Source organism: Mastigoproctus giganteus, chromosome 8, assembly GCF_048544385.1.
Source record: "Mastigoproctus giganteus isolate SK-2022 chromosome 8, ASM4854438v1, whole genome shotgun sequence".
NCBI classification, from domain to species: Eukaryota; Metazoa; Arthropoda; class Arachnida; order Uropygi; family Thelyphonidae; genus Mastigoproctus; species Mastigoproctus giganteus.
This window is the reverse complement of record NC_143582.1, coordinates 3651665-3669607: the sequence shown is the minus strand read 5'-3', so window position 1 is coordinate 3669607 and position 17943 is coordinate 3651665. Positions and strand designations below refer to the sequence as shown.

Below are 17943 nucleotides of genomic sequence, written 5' to 3'. Positions count from 1 at the left end.
CCCAAGAATAAGAAAATATCTAGGAGTAGTACTCTTCCATACCGCACTGTGACTACCTCGAAAAAAAATCAACAAAGAACTGCGAAGATGGCTGGAGTCACAAGGAGAGACTGGGATCTTAAAGCTCAAAATCTACTGCTAATATCTATTCCTGCCTAGTTTGACCTTCGGTGATGGCGCATGGGGATACCATGTCAAGAGCAAGTCCGTCTAACTCTAACTTGGTAGCATCCCTCCCGTCGCTTCGTATTCGTCACTTCCCGACGCCGTTCGCCGAACTCCCGTAGACACACCGAAAAGTAACTCTAAGTGGGTAGCATCCCTCCCGTTGCTTTGTAATTCCCTCACCCTTTCCCCCTCTGGTAATAAAGATGCCGCGTACTCGGAACTGGTTGCTATGGGAACTGAAGGATTCTTCGGAGCCAAGTGACTACTGACCCTTCCCTGACCACTACCGTATCTCTTTCGTGGACTCGGTACGACACTGCCACGCCCAGCAGCGTTTCTTCATCATTTTGGGGTGGGTTCGCCGATTTGGGGGATCGGAGAACTTTGCAAAGCTTTGCATCTTTTCTAACCGGCCACAGGCACTTTCAGTCAATCGCTTTTCTTTCCCATTACTTCACCTCAATTTCAATTTCTTTTTGCCCTTTCAGATCGATCAAAAAATTTGAATTTCGACATCGTTAGCTACTTTTGGCCATTGGTGACAACTTAAGTAGCGATTCCTGGAAGACTAAGTGAAACAGAAAGGATAATACTCCTAACAGAATCCAGCACCTGCAGAACCGTCTTCATTGAATGCAGGTGGATGGGCAATTTTCCAACGCAGGCTATCTGTGGAAAATTGCCCATCCACCTGCATTTATGCATTCATATCACAAATTCGTTCATGCAATTATACATTCATATCTCAAATATCATGTGAGAATTGAAAGTCCGGCCGAAATAAATGGAATCTCTCTCCTTCTGGATCTCACTGCCTCCCCAACAACTGAGATGGAATGATCCGTGCAGTTATCTCTACAGTCAAAGAGATTAATAAACAGTTATTCTCTTGGTTCAACCTAGGGCTACATGCGATCTAAATCCCCACTGGACACGATAGCCTGAATGCCAAGCTACAAGACTTCCATTTCTCTCAAACCCCCTATTGCTCTTGCGGCTCCCAGAAAACAGCGAAGCACAAACTACTAGAATGTGCACACTATGCTGATCTTCGGCAGCCACCACTTCATTGCTAACTAGGGTTTATTCATTTCAAGAGGCACCCTCTTTGCTAGACTCCAGGGAAAACTACAACGCTTTCTCACACTATGCCAACAAAGTCTTCAAAATAAGAAGTCATCTGATGCTGAATAACTCCACATAACCCAGAATGATTTTTCCTCGATTCTATGTCTTAACAGAGGATATAATTACCTTCTCCACACGGACTTGACAAGAATTACCAGAAGAGACCCACCTGGATTGGATTACATTTCACAAAATTTGCTACCCACATAGACAAATTTCGCTGCCCATATTAATTGCGCTGTATGTGCCTCCCACCCACAAACTCTACTACCAATATTGATCCGCAAACATACTGACCTGAGCCTTCATTATCCATAATGATACACCCGGACTAACTGCTCATTGGACTGGACTATTGATCCACTACAACGTCTCAAGGATTTGTCAACTGCTGACCATTACCTCCAAGTGTGGGAGCTCTGCAAGACACGCTTGCTCCTGCTGACTCAACAAACCAGGTGGGTGGGATCTTTGCTGGCTATGATGTTTTGCTTAGAGCGGGATGATAAACAACCGTCTCGAGGACCTGCTGACCTTGACAGCCCGAGGTGGAACCCTTTTGCTGATCCCTTTCAGGGGAGGGATTACTGGACGCCACTGTTCAGACTTTATTTGCTTTTACATTTCTTCACTGATATTGTAACTTCTACCTTTCTTGAGAATATCTCCTTCTTTCTTCCTCTACCTTTCTGTCTACTAACCCCCTTTCTATCTTACCCCACTCTTCACCAACTAGTCCCTCTTTCGTTCAATGTTTCTTTTGGACTTTTCCAGAATTTTCAGGAAAGTCTGGTGCGAGACCCGACCTTGAATGTAATTCATGGCGCGCCTCCACCTGACTACAGTTGGAAGGCGGGGGAGAACCGACCAGGTGTCTGCTGCTCCCTGGTTTCCAAATCGCCAAATGCTGACATACAACACTCAACACAACAAACATAACTTTTTCAGACCTACACTACATACACTTACATGGGCAGCTTGGATTTGCCAAGTACAAACGACACAGCGGCGTATTAGGAGAAATCCTGGAGACAGCAAACAAGAACAAGAAACAAAAACAAAAAAAATTCTCACCAGTGAAACGTTGACCAATACGCACCAGGGATCATACTTCTGGCCAGAAAAACATGCCCGTATTAAGCAATCACCGCCATCTGCCTGGATAGCGGGTACCATACATGATTGGTTCATGGACCCGCCGTTGCTTGCGCCATACACGAAGGTATCTAGGTACTTAGACTCATCCGACCAGCACACTCGTTTTCAGTCCACCATCTACTACCAATGTATGTCCCACCAGCGTGTTGTTGACACAACAGCATTCGCCATCAACGATGATCAACAGTGAGAAGGTTTCTCTCGGGTCGTCTGCTGTGGAATCCCATTCGTGTTGTGCAGCGCATCGACATTTGGGACATTGTCATTGCATTCTCCATATTCCTAGTGCAAGTCAAAGTGATAAAGTAGCAGTTATGGGGTGTAGCAAAGATATCACAGAGTTTCAAAGGGGCATAATTATGGGAGCTCGTGCTTATCGGAAACGGCACGTCTTTTTGGTTTCTCGCTGCCCACTGTGGTAAAGAATACAAAGAATTGAGCTGAACACTTACCTCCGACTGTAAAACTATAAATATACGCAAGGTGGATATTCTTCGTGAACAGTGCGCTGTACGGGCTCAACGACGACAGGTCACTGTGCGACAGTTGACATCATAACACAATATGGGGAACGTAAGAACAATATTCCAAACGACGATGCGCCACACATTCATACTATGGGATTCCGCAGCAGACTACCCTGTGCTCACCCTTGCTCCTCGTCCATGGCAAATACTGTGGTATCAACAACACGATGGTTGGACACTGGAGGACTGGAAAAGAGTATTTGCTAATCAGATGCGTCGAAATACCTGGTGCAACACACTGACGGAAGCCTTCGTGTGTGTGGCACAAGCAACACGAATCCATGGATCCATCGTGCATGGTGCCCGCTATCCAGGAAGGTTGCAGTGGTTGCTTGATATGGGGCACGATTTTCTGGGCTATGCCTCTTGCGTATGGTGAAGTCCACCGGCAGCTCTTAGGAAACCATGTGCACCCCACCTTGTTGCATTTTTCCCGTCCAGAAACGGGAGCTTCCAAGACGATAATGTTCTATGGCATCGGGCTCGCATTATGCACGAGTGGTTCGAGGAACACATTGAAGATATCACCCATATTGATTGGCCTCTAAATTTGCCTGACCTTAGTCCAACTAAACACCTGTGGGTTGTTTTGGAACGGGAATTGAAGCGTATGGACGTGCAATCGTCCTCTATTCCGACACTGTGGAAGAGAAGACGGTTGTACTGTTCCGATACCTCAGGCAGCATGGCTGCAGATCCCCACAGACGTCTTCAGACATCGAGTGTAGCCAATCCTAGGCGAATAATATTCGCCTAGGATTGGCTCCACTGGTCTCATCACAAACTCTAGATTTTCTAGAAGAAAACCGAAAATAGATTTGGAATCACCGTCCAAAGATCTATCTACCTACGACACGTGTTTTTCATCGAAAAGTGTTGTTTCCTTTCTTTCTTGAAGTCTTCCTGGACGTCCTAAAGAATCGTACTTTGTTCTATCTTCAAATAAGGTGAGGAAAGATTCAATTCATATCTGTCGGAATGATTTTAAATTGTCCGTTCGCAGTGATATATGCGAGTGGTGTTACTTCATATCCCACATGCTACCCTCGCTAAAGACCGGCTAACTCAGCCACGTTGCGAAAAAGGCTCCAAAAAAATCCTAAAATGGACGGGACTCGAACTCAATTCTTTTTTACCTGGCGTGGGAATGACGTGATTCTACATACTTTGCTACCCACGAGGACTTTGATAAGTATTAATATTCTACTGATGACATCGAAAATTTTCCCTACATCTACCTTTGCCTTATTTCATGGTTCTCCAGTAGTCTTGTGAGTGTACATCGAAATGAGTTGTCTCCAATGATCTTAACTTTGGAAAGTGTTACATAGTTAGTTATTTAAAATATAATCTATTTAAGTATTTTGTAACATTTATAAGTTCATGCCCACATGTGTAAGTCTTTACATTGAAATTTTCTTAAAGATATTAGGAGATACACGCACTGCCCCTGAGCTGTCACAAAGCAGAATTGAACTAAAAGGTTCAACTCTGCTTTCTGATAATTCAGCATTCTCTTGGTATTGGTAAAGTTAAAGTCACGATAGGAGGGATTATATGATAAGAGCCCTGTCCATCAATTCGGCCCTGGAAGGATTGTGCAAGGCTCAAGGGGTAGAATTTTTTTCAGCCTGGACTGTACTTGTTAACAGGAGAGACTGCTTCTGTAGGGATGGGACACACTTAAATAGAAACGGTGCAAGAATATTTGCTGATGCTATCGAGGCAGTGTTAGGTGGGTCGGAAAAGTCCTAGCTTGGGGGGAGACAGACCAATAGATTGACAGTAGCCACTGGCAGAGGTGAAAGAGATTCTTGCACTGCTTCTATTGGAATGTGCAGAAGCCTGAAAAACAAGATGCAGGATATTTCAGAGACTGTTGGAAGTCATTGCGGTACAAGTAAACACATGGGTTGTGTTAGGGTAGCTAAGAATAGAAACAGGTGCAGGTATACTTGCGTGTACACCAATGCTAGGAGTTTAGTAAATTAATTTGATGAATTTGAGGTATTCCTCAAAACATCAAAGGCAGATATTGTTGGGATATCAGAGACGTGGTGTCACACAAAAATAAGGAATGCAGAACTGGAATTTGGGGAGTACAACGTCTACAGAAAGGATAGACAGGATAGGAAGGGGGGAAGTGTTATGCTATTAGTTAAGAAACACATAAAAACCAAGGAAGTGAAGCCAGTCGACATCGCTGGACAGTGCAGTGTTGAGTCAGTTTGGTGTGACATAAGCATTGGGAGATCAAAATTGAGAGTAGGAGTGTGCTATAGGCCTAATGACTCTGATGAGTATAATAAGGAACTGTACAGGGAAATAGAGTGGGCCAGTAAATCAGAGAGTCTTATAATGAGGGATTTTAATTTCCCAAATATTGACTGGAATTTGGGGGCTGGTCACTCACACACTAGCAGGGCTTTTGTGGATTTATTCGATGATTGTTTTCTACATCAGCATGTTCGGGAGGCAACAAGAGGGAGCAATACTCTTGATTTGATTATCAGCAGTGATTCTTCATGCATTAAGAATCTGCAGATAAACAACCCAATAGGTGGCAGTGATCACAGTGTGCTGAAGTGGGATTTACTCAAAGAGGTAACTACCATTAGGGGTAAAGGGAAGGGTTATTGCTTCCGTAAAGGCGACTACGATGGACTGAGACAGTATTTAAATTCTATTCAGTGGGACCAACTGATGATGTTACCAACAGCAAATTCAAAATGGGAAGCATTCAAAGAACTTATCTTGGAAGCTACTAGGCTTTACATACCAACTAAGAAATATTGTTCAAGGTTTAGGCCTAAACGGATGTCAGATGAACTAATGAGGCATATGGCAGAGAAGAAAAATGCATGGGATACTTACAAATTAACACATGACACAGAAGCCTATGATAGATACAAGTTGATATGCAACAAAGTTACAAAGGAGGTTAGGCAGGCAAAGGCAGATTACGAGAAATCCTTGGCAAGGGATGCAAAGAAAAACAGCAAAGAGTTCTTTACTTATGTAAACTCTAGAAGGAAGGGGATGAATCAGATTGGTCCACTTGATATCGATGGGTCAACTGTTGATGATCCTGCTCAGGTAGCTAACAAACTAAATGAATATTTTGCATCGACATTCACACATGAGGAGTTATTGAGCGAGGGGAATGCCAGAGGTGTATTCAACTCTGGCAGTAAGCTACAGAATCTTGTAATAACTGAGAGTAAAGTGGAGGAGAAATTGTTGAAGATGAACACAAGAAAGGCACCTGGGGTGGATGGGATCTATCCAGTTATATTAAAGGAGGCAGCAAAGGAAGTAAGCAAACCCTTAGCCATAATTATGAGAGCTTCCTTGGACTCAGGGGAAGTACCCATGGACTGGAGATTTGCAAATGTGACCCCAATTCACAAAGGAGGATCAAAGGGCGACACAGGTAATTATAGACCTATTAGTTTAACTTCTGTTCCTGGAAAATTAATGGAGGCATTGGTTAAAGAAGCACTGCAGGATCACCTAGACAAGACTTCGGTTATAGCTTAGAAACAGCATGGTTTTGTTAAGGGGACGTCTTGCCTGACCAATTTGATTGGATACTATAATGCAGTCACAAAAGAACTGGATGCAGGAAATAACTTTTATATTATATATTTGGATCTTAGAAAGGCTTTTGACACTGTTGCACATGAAAGACTGCTGCACAAATTGGAGCAGTGTGGCATTGGAGGCAAATTGCTAATATGGATAAAGGGGTGGTTGAGGGGGAGAAGACAGAGAGTGGCAATCAATGGACACTGCTCATCGTGGACTGATGTTATTAGTGGAGTCCCTCAGAGTTCAGTATTGGGTCCATTATTGTTTTCTGTATTTATAAATGATATTGATGATATCAAGCTTAATGTCCAAGTTTGCAGACGATACGAAGGTTGGCAGGGTTGTCAAGGACACTACTGACACTATGCTACTGCAACAGGATCTGGAAAGGTTGAGCAGATGGGCTGAGAGGTGGCAAATGAAGTTTAACATTGACAAATGTAAAGTACTACACATGGGAAACAGCAACCCCAGAGCAACGTATCAACTCTGTGGTACTACACTGACAGTGGTAGAGAATGAAAGGGACCTGGGGGTGGTTGTGCAGGCAGATATGAAGTTTTCTGAGCAGTGCAGACGGGCTGAAAGAGTAGCTCATGGTGTATTGTCGATGATATATAGGAAGTTTTGCAAATTACAGTGTCTGGAGACTAGGCACCAGCGAGGTGATCTGATAGAGGTGTATAAAGCCTTGAATAGTTTAAGCATGCTCATTGCTGATGGGATTCATCCTCATGCTCAGAATAATCACCTGAGAGGGCATAAATTCAAATTGAGGAAAGACAGATGTAGGATAGACGTGAGGAAATTTGCCTTTAGCCAGCAGGTGGTTGGTTGGTAGAACAGACTTCCATCCCTTGTCGTGGAAGTTGATAGTCTAAATAAGTTTAAGGCTCAGCTGGACAGGTATTTTGAACGAACAGAGGGGTGAAGTGGAAGTGGTTATTTTTTATTAATTTATTTTTTTTTCTGGCTGATGCTATATAAGCTTGCTTTCTTGCATCAAATGCCTCTACTAATGCTAATGCTAATGCTAATGCTAATGCTAATGCTAATGCTAAAGTTCAGTGTGAAGATTAATGGGGTAATATTACGGATATGCTCTTCTCATAACACACCAGTAATGTTCCCCTATTTCTATGTCAGATTGCACAAGCCTTGTTACTTTTTCAATCTGAGTGTATCACCTGCAGAAGACGAAGAACCCGAGTTTCCTGGAGGAAAAGCCCTTACAACTCTGATCTGAAACCAACTAACTTGGAGATGTTATAAAAGAGCCCATAAAGATTTCTAGCGTTAGTTAATGGGATTTGAACTCAAGCCATTCGAACCATTCCGAGCCTGAATTAGGTGCTGCATATAGTATTAGTATTAGAATTAGCAGTGGTAAATGATGCAGGAAAGCAAGCTTATAAAGCATCTGCAAAAAAAAAAAAGAAAAAGACTTTACACATCACCAGTCCATCCCTTCCAAGGATTTGTCTAGTTCTTCCTTGAATTTGTTTAAACACTCAATGGAAGTTTGTTCCGACAATCGATCACCGGCTGGATGAAGGCAAACTTCTGCACATCTATACTGAAACCATCCTTCTTTAATTTGAAGTTGTGTGTCCCTCACGTGTGTAGTCTGAGCAAGAGGAAGAATGCCATCAATATTGAGCTTGCTCAATGCATTCAAAGCCTTAGACACCTCATTCAAATTTCTGCAAATTTCAAAATTCTGCAAATTCAAAGCGGAAATCTTCAGAACTGGAGACTTTTTTGGTAAGAGCATCCTATTGTTTCCCCTCACCAATCTCGTTGCCCTTTCTAAAATGAAGCCTCCAAACCTGTATGCAGTACTCGAGATGCGGCATAATCATTTCCTTGTATAATGGGATAATCACCTCCTTATCTCTGCTAGCAAAAGTCCTGTATATCATTGATAAAACTCCATGAGCTGTCCTGGCAGCCTGTCTGCACTGCTCAGAGAAGTTCACAAACGACTACACAATTATCCCCAGGTCTTTTTAATTCTTCACCTCCCTGAGTATAGTACTACGCAGTTGGTACGTTAACCTATGATTACTGCTGTCCAATGTAGGATCTAATCACTAACTCCAACTTCACCCTTGCATGAGGGACTGTATCAAACGTTTTACTAAAGTCAAGATATCATAATGTCAAAAATCACCCAAAGAAAACGACCTTAGAACACGCACATTTGAAAGACACGTTATGCATTATCCCTTCATTGCATAATCCAAGGATTTTCAAACAAACCTTGAAATCAAAATAGAGTTCTCCAATATTTCCGAAAAAAAAAACAAGAACTCATCATTACTTCATCATTTGCATAAACAATCCATTACCTATTTTCGGGGATTTGCCATAATCATCAGCACCAATTAGTGCTGCTGCCATCAAAACGTCGGTTATTTGCGAAAGATAATCTATCACTGGAGAAATAATGGAAAATGAGACTGAGTATTACCACGCGCAAATCGAAATGGGAAAGCTCGGTGGATTAGACGCAAGCAAGCACCATCAGGTAATTGGAATGATAAGTGATATTGTTATTAATAAATGCACCAAGTTTTAATGTGTTTGAAGTTCGCAGAAAGACAGGCAATTTTCCATCAGAGGAAAAAAAATTAATCAATGGAATGATGTCGAACAGTCCATTAACAAAGACTTCTTTACTTGTGTAAACTCTAGAGGGAAGGGTATGAATCGGATTGGTCCACGATACATTGCTGTTGCTGGATTTTATGTTAATCAGCGACTTAGACTGTATTGCGCAGTGTGTAACTTGTCACACGCTTTTTACCACACGTGGGTGGATGGCTTTCTTCTAGGATAACTCCAATATGACAATAATACACTATTGCTTAATCGGATATCCGTAGTTATACATAATCCTAATACAAGATTTAATATATCCACTCACCTCTGACCTTAATTACACACTCGTCGATAAACTGTGGACCAATTTTCGATAACGGGATGGCGGTATATCATCCAGTTTCATCATCCTCTTTTAACACAGCGATCAATTCAAAGGCTCCAGGAAGGAGGCTTTGGACCATCACCTGTCCAAAGACTTGTTTCTGGTTTTCACCAGGACTTCAAGCAACCTTCATCCTGACAGAGCATAGTCCTTTCAAACAAAAACTCGTTGATTTAGGCAGAGAGCAGGATCCTCGTTGCACTTGTGGACAACTTGAAACTTTGGCGCATATGATGCACACCTGCCTCCTTTACAACGACTTCAGGATTAAGCTTATAACCAATATCCAAGCTAATCTCCGACAACAGGAACACCTCTACCTCCAGGATTAGACTTACGTTACCTTGCCCTTATTGAATTTGCACAGTCAACGTTCCATCTGAGAGGAATGATGCAGAGACGAAATACCCCATGAGCAAATTTTCAAATTATTCCATTAAGTTCACTCGGTATGTTAATACATATACCCATATATGTATGGTGGCTGTAAAATTGCTTGTGTTCTCTGGTCGACTTGCCTGTTTGGTGGATGAAAAAAATCTTGCTATCTACGCCTGAGACCGACTAACTCAGCCACGGAGTGAAAAAAGCCCACTAAAGTTCCTCGCGTCATCGACGGGATTCGAACCCGGGCCCTTTCCAGCCCGTGTGAGGAGGACGGTGACGTTACCACTGTACTACCCGCGCACACTTGCCCCATGAACAGGTCCTCTTTAGATCATTTACTGTCACTACTCCTCTTTCTCCTAAAACTCTAATGTGGTTGAGACCTCTGCTGTGCGGGATCCTCTAAGGCGTCGTGCTTGCTGAGTAGAATGCTTTCTTCTAAGGGCCAGAATTTTCTGTTAACCCCTTCTGGGGTAGGATTAAACTGAAAACCCCTCCAGGAGTAGGATCCCCCTGAATACTTAATGTGGTACAGAGCTTTGGAACGCATGCTGACTACCAAACAGCGCTCCACTTCACAAGCCCCAATTCGTCACCCCTTTCACTTTTCCCTCGTGGAGGATGCCTCTTTCTTCCTCTTTCTTTCCCCTACTATTACTCCCACTCTACTCCTATCTTCTCCACTAATTTTTATTATTATCTTTTTTATTTAATTTTATTATTTTTTTTTTAACTTGGCCTCTGTCAGGAAGCTCAGGCGACCCTGACAGACACCAGCCAGCGTATAATGAGCAGCCTGGCTCACCGCCCAGTGGTGGTGGCGGGCAACGTAGGGTCCCCCTAGGGGCTCTGCGGCCAAGTAGCCAGACATATAACAACACAACAAAACACAATACTGCATAAACGAGACACCGCACTTTTTTCTGGCTTTTGCAGTTGTTCTGCATTTCATCCCAGTACATACGGCGCAGATATTTGGAACCACTTTTGGCGCCTGACCCTAAATACTATGCCACTATATATATATATAATCTTTATTGTACAAAGGATTTATACAATTTACCCTTCACGGCAGGAATGCCAGGGGCCTTCACATTGGCTGGTGTACAAAGGCCTTGAGGACTATGGCATCTATTGCATTACATTGATCTACTCAGTTATAACAATAATTTCGTACAAGAAGTGGGTGGTAGGTATGGATAATTTTTCTCAAATCCCAAAGCATCCAGATACTTTTGACAATATAGTGTACTTATATATTATCTAAAACACAGAGATGTATCACAACCTAAATTGGATATTCCTATCTCTCATGATTAAGGTGAAATCATTAATGTCCTACGCCAAGCTTTTCTTTAATTCTTGACAATCTCTACTTGGGACTGAATTGTCTGGCGTGTGTCATCCAGACATACAAGATAAAAATTTGCTTTGGTTCCCCTTCAAACAGAAACTTTAAGCAAGGTACGTTATTCTTCCACCGTACCCTGTTTCTACTAAAGAAATTCAACTTCGACCCTACAAAATTTCATGATCAGCAATACATAACTCATAATTTTGTAAGGGACTGCTCACCAAACATCATGCTCATGGTAGCAAATAACCTCTTTTCACTTCGCTTATGACATGACACCACCATCTTCTCTGTGAGTGCCGATTCGATCATTGTATTATCCTTTTCCTTTTTCAGCAGAGAAGACTTTTTCAACTGAAGAAAGGATCAAAACGTGTGCTTATAAGACTAAACGTAATACATTACATTAGTTGTGTTCTAAAACCGTTCCTGATGAGATTCTTCTCAAAGTTATTAGCAGAATCTCATCAGGAACACGTGAAAGTTTCGGTAACACCAACATGAGAAAGATAATTTATTCAAGGTGTTGTTGTGCTCGTCAAGTGTCATTTCCATGGCAGCCTCCATCCCGACTTTGAAAACATTTTCTTTGGAGAGTGCCCGCACATTATCAAAAGCGCCTTTCTAATTTTGGACACGCGCTTGCAACCATCTCGTGCACTCTATTTGCCCCCATTTTAACTTATCGTGTCCCGGTTTAGTGACGCAAGGCGCCGCTCCTTACAAGGATAACAGAGGTGGTGATAAATTACCTCGCGGACTGCGAGGGATTGACCAGCTGCACAAAGATTTCTCGTAGCTGCTAGGGTCGCCTTAGACACCCTGACAGAATGACGGATGCACGTGCTGTCACCGGGGAGTTATTTTTCCATTCTATCTTTCTCTGACACCCCAAAGAAATACGGACTGTGGCGTTTTAAGTGCGTCATTCAAATCACCCTTTTTACTGGTCATTTGGCGCCATTGGGTGACGTTTGATTTTTCATCTTTCTTGGGCTGACATATTTTGGGATCCCTTTCGAAAGAGATCCGTTGCTCTTCAAGTTATGATATTTTAGATTCTCGTTAGCCACTGAGATGATGATTACTGTTTACAGATTTATTTTATCGAAAAATATTCATTAGAGTGACAAATATCTACACTCGTACCACTTTGAATCTAGCAGGGGCTGCTCAGTAAAACAACTGGCAAACAGCCAGGTAAGTTTGTTTCGAGCTCTTCTTCACAGAATGAGTGAAAATGGGACAAAGGTTTATCTGATCGGCATCTTGGCGACAACTTCAAGAAGGACATTCCATTCATTCCTTTGGTGGGTGGAATCAGGTGACAGAAACTATTTCTGTTAAGGAAGGAAAATCCTCTTTTTTGGAGGGGAACAAACATGCCCTCCACCCTTAAAGGCACGTTTCTTCTCCATGTAAAATTTCTTCCTTCACTACAGAATGGACAACAATTTCTAAAATGCCTCCTATCCTCAATTAAATCATCTCGTCCGAGAATGTTCATTGCCTAGCAGCAGCCTGTATGAATGAATGCTGAAAATAAACAGAAAGCGAATGGAAGTTCAACTTTTCAAATAGCAAAAGTTGGACAAACATTGCTTGTCAATATCCCCTGTTTTCCATCGAATACTTGAGCAAGCACTTAAATGAAGGGCTAGGAGGGAATGTGGGGTGATACCACGGTGGGCAGCAAGTGGCATACATATTTTAGATCATAACATCTCTTACCTCACCAGTATCCCTGCTTTGGATTTCACACCAGTAAATTCCTTGTGAAATAAAAAAAAATTCAATATACATTGAATTATTTGTTACCACTCAAGCAGAAGAGATATAATAAGCATGAAAGCCACTCTATATGATTTAAGGCGAAGAGCTCAGCAACTTCCAATGAGGAAGTTGATGAAATTTTTGTCGTGGCTGAGGCTTGAACCACTGATCGTCGTTCCTAGAACAATGAGTGCATTGAGATACATTGACATGAAGAATTCCACTCTTCCTACATTGTGGCCGCACTATGGGAAGGCCTTTTTCTATTTCAGCATGACAATGCACCATTTCATGGTGTACAGTCTGTACTGATTTCATTTGGAAATATGGAGGTGCAAAAGCTTCAGTGGCCTGCCTAGAGCGCCGATCTTAACATCAATAACTTCAAACCAGGCCAGTGTGCTCGCAATGGAAAGCTGAATTGACTGTTGTATCGAAGAGGAATGGACCAAAATACCTCCTTTCTCTTAACAAAAATTGGTTCGGACGGTGTCCACGAGGATGCAGTAACGCCAAAGAGGTCGAAATGTGTAACAATAAAAAGTTCTTGAAATATGGGTGCTCGGTTACTTTTGAGAATATAGTATACGTTCTAAGGCACTTTTATTCATGTTCTAAGTTCTATAGTTAGTAACTACGAGCATTCGAGTGGTGAAAATGTTTCAAATGTCTTGACTAGGAAACTTTACCGCCAAAGGAATCAAACGTCTTTTCCGTTTTCTTCTAGTATAAAACTCAAGCACTTGAGGTTGAACTACTTAGTGGAAACGTTCCCCTGAAGGCGATCCACTGATTCGAGATTATTCTGTTCTGTCTCCAGTGTGTGTCTGTGTGTGTGGTGATTCAGGAGTGATGCAGCAAACTTTGCTGTTCCTATAATGTAGTCGGAAGAGCTATCTGTAGCCCAAGGCAGTGGTACGGATGACCTTCTGCTTATTTAACAAGAAAGCAAACTGAACAAGACACTCCACACAGCCGCCCAAATACTTGTAGAACTCACGTTAGTTATACTTTATAATTTGTACTATAGATGGAGTTTGATAAGAGCAGATGGTTTGTATGAGGAAGCCATTGTTAATGAGATTGGATATTTGAAAGACATCAAAAGATTTATGCCCAAGAGGACCGGGAAATATTCAACTATAAAAGTCATCTTTGCATAATACGTTGAATTATTTTTGGTCAGATGAATCGTATGAATAGACTGGTTCCATTTGAGACCGAATAATCTTCTACTCATTTCTGTTCCTAAAGATCATGAAGCCACAAAGATGTCATAAATGCTTTGAAGGTGGATTCTCTCATTGCTAGACAGCGTCTGAACAAAGAAAAGATTTCGCCCATCACTTTTTGCAATAAGCTTCACGTTCAGATAATTTTATGAGTTTAATATTTTAGTAGTCAACCCGGTGACTCCTTCTTAGAAACGTCAAATGAGAGCGTGGGTTGTTACTGGAATGCAGTTACAAACTTTTTAGCACGTAATTAAGAGTGTGATGCTGTTTGTACACACTGGGATTTTAGTTTATTCACGTGGGTGGAAAGTGGGCCCCAATGTGACCCGTTCATTTCTACTTTTGTTAACGGCACATCTCACATGGTAATTTCTGAAAGATTGCTGAATATTTGGGAATTTCATTTTTATCTTTTACCGGAATATTTTCCTAGTCTATTGTAGTGCACTGGTGGTTATAATCTCTCTCTCTCTCTCTCTCTCTCTCTCTCTCTCTCTCTCTCTCTCTCTCTCTCTCTCATCTCTCTCTCTCTCTCTCTCTCGCTCTCTCTCTCTCTCTCTCTCTCGATCCATTCCATCTATCAGTCACGCTCTCTAACTTTATAACTCTATCTCTTTATTTCTTCCCCTATGACATCTTCCGTTTCTTTCTTATCTCTTACTCCCTGCTTTGTCTCTCATTTTATTTACTCTCTCTCTTTATCTACTCTTTATCTCTTCTCTTTTTCTTCATTCTGTTCTCTTTATTTCTTTCTTTCTCGCCTCATCTCATCTCACATCATTTCATTTCTCTATCTGTATCTTCCCTCGAGACATTCCATCTATCAATCGCGCTCTCGCAATTTATCTCTTTATTTCTTCCCCTCTCGCATCTTCCGCTTCTTTCTCATCTCTTTCTCTCTATCTTTGTCTCGCATTTCATTCAATAACTCTTTCTCTTTATCTGTTCTCTGTCTCGCTTTATCTCTTTTCTTTCTCTTGATTCTGTTCTCTCTTTGTTTCTCTTAATTCTGTTCTCTCTTTTTATTCTCTTCTGATATCATTTTTCGTATTTTCTTTCTTTCTCGTCTCACCTCATATCATATCTCTTATTTCTCAAAGATAATTTCTATTCGCATATCATTTCTCTTTTTTCTTTCTCATTTCATCTCTCTCTCTCTCTCTCTCTCTCTCTCTCTCTCTCTTTGTCATTTCATTTATTTCTCTTTCTCTGCATCTCTCTGTCTCTGTGAGTGTAAGGAAACAAATGGAATAAAAAAAATAAATATAAATTTTCTGTTTATACTCCGGGACGACCAAACGGTCAGAGGAGTTCACAAAATAGACAGAATACAAGAAACAGCACAGTATTCAGTAGTCACGGGCTTGAACCCCGGTCACTCAAGGCACGTGTACTTATGCACCCGCGCGCCTGACCACTAGGCTACGGCGGCCTATTATATAAGTAGAGTGAAAGAGCAAAAAAGTCGAACGAGTTAACCAATCACTAACTCCTGCAGCTACTGAGCACATATTCTCTCAAGGAAGGACTTCAAACACCAAATACGGATCTCGTGCACTTATCTTAATTGAGAATAAAATAAAATAAATTCGTGATCTCGTTGCGAACTGAAAAACTCACTTCAGCTCTTGTCTGATGGCCCAAGTTATCTCTTCAGTATTCTATTCAAATATTCCAGAAATTCTTCATTGCCCGACCTTATAAAATCAGAAGTCATGGATACCGTACATCAGAAAATCAAAGCCTTCCCTTTATGATAAACAGAACAAAAATAAATATTATCCTCTTTCATTTCGTTCATGTTCAGCATCAACTCCGCATCCCTCCCTCCTAAAACAAAGTCGTAGAAACGATGAGCTCCTTTTGAAATCCCATTTAAGTAAAATCCTCATTACCATCGTAAAAAATCGCTTCCTACTCTATTAACAAATACTTAAAACCATTGTTTATCGGGAGGACATTTTCTGTACCATCACATGCCCGACCAACAGTTGCATCCGATGAACTCAATCGCTCTCAATCAAAATCTAGATAAACACCATAAATACGCTGAGTTCTTTGTGCCTACTGTCAACCCAACAAAATCTACAGAAAACTCTTTGTATTGTGGATACATTGTGGCCAAACATTTTGGGTACAACATCAGCATAGTGTAGTGAATCCACAAGGATTGTATCAACATCTGGATACAATCGGATACCGAGAAACAATCTCAGAAGCGTTCCAAGGATATAATGAGAGCCACTTAGACCACAGCTCATTCAAATTGCAATTGCCATAAGGTGTTTTAATATACTAAACACTTCCAACGCATGTCCTGACCCGGGAATGGAAGCCAACTTGGAACAAGAAATCTTCCATGATGCCAAATTGATTCAGCTTCCACTTTTAATTATACGCGGTATAATTTAACTTGTATTTATTAATAGAACATTATATTATTGTAATTTGGACCTATTAACATCTGATGTATAATATTTGAATTTTTGTTTTTTTTTCCCTAAGATTTCTGTGGATGTCAGTGGTAGGATCCTTACCATCTCTGTAATTTTGAGCTACTAAATAATTGTATTATTATTATTATTATTATTATTATTATTATTATTATTATTATTATTATTATTAATTCTCAAGTTGAATAAAAATATTCTGTTTAAAATTCTCTCTCTAAACGTTGATACTTCCCCGCATGGCAGTGTCATTATGCAGTGAAGCTACATTCAAGTTCTTACAATCCAATGCTAAGTAAACATTCTTGCTTTGAAGTTGAAAAGGAAGTTTATTGACGTTAATATATAAAGTGACTTCTTAGAAATTCATATCCAACATAAATCTTACAATTAGGCGCATAAGATCAACTTCTAAGCCCCCCCCCTGCTCCCCACAGAGCCACAATACCCAGAGCAGGTACACACACAAAACCGGAAAAAACAAACAACTTACCAATCTTTAACATCGGCAGACCGGCGGCCAAACGCACCAAACAGGCAGCAAACAAAGTGACGACGGGTCGGTAAGAGGTCACCATCACATTCCAGCACGTGCAGCACCCCTGTGGTTACAGTAATTCCGCTGCGTCCCGGCAATTCCTTACGGAGGGACGAGATGAGTTCTGTACGCCAGCTGCGAGACTTCTTCCTCCATCGCCTACGCCACCAGACCTGCACGGCGGAGCTTCCGCTGATTAAAGCGCCACGGTCGGCGACGGTCTGGCGGAGCCAGCGAATAGTGCGATCTTTGCGATCCGTTGCAGAGGGCGCGCCGAGAAACGCGCCGTGCAACAATGGAACGCTGGTCAGTCATCTTTAGAATCGCTGGGGCGAAGGAAGCACGTCGGATCAGCCCTCGGATGTAAGGAGACGGTGACGTCACGTATGGGGTCATCCCTGTTAACCTCTAAGCCAATGTCAGCGCCCTCCAGAATTTCGGGAAATGCCTTCCTAACCACAATTAGAGATTTGCGGGAGGGTGGGAGTTTCAAAGACATAAATGGTTTCATTATTGTAAACCTTCTTCCATCTTGTGACAATAGACAGCGTATTTTTAAAATACGTCAAAAGAAAATGAGGTCGGCGCGGTTCTGGCCTGCCACTCATTAGTGTACAGCGACAGAGAGTCATTAACTGCAGACTT

General features: G+C 41.7%; 1 protein-coding gene across 1 annotated transcript in view; it reads right to left on the bottom strand.

Moving 5' to 3' along the window:
* LOC150081206 (glutamate receptor ionotropic, kainate 2-like) overlaps nt 1–17501 on the bottom strand; it is a 67204-nt gene extending 49703 nt beyond the window's left edge. Inside the window, exon 1 of the mRNA XM_090378875.1 lies at nt 17254–17501. Within this exon, the coding sequence (XP_090235001.1) occupies nt 17254–17338 (85 nt within the window). The 5' untranslated portion in view covers nt 17339–17501. The remainder of the gene's footprint in view (nt 1–17253) is intronic.
* Between the last annotated feature and the right edge of the window lie 442 nt (nt 17502–17943).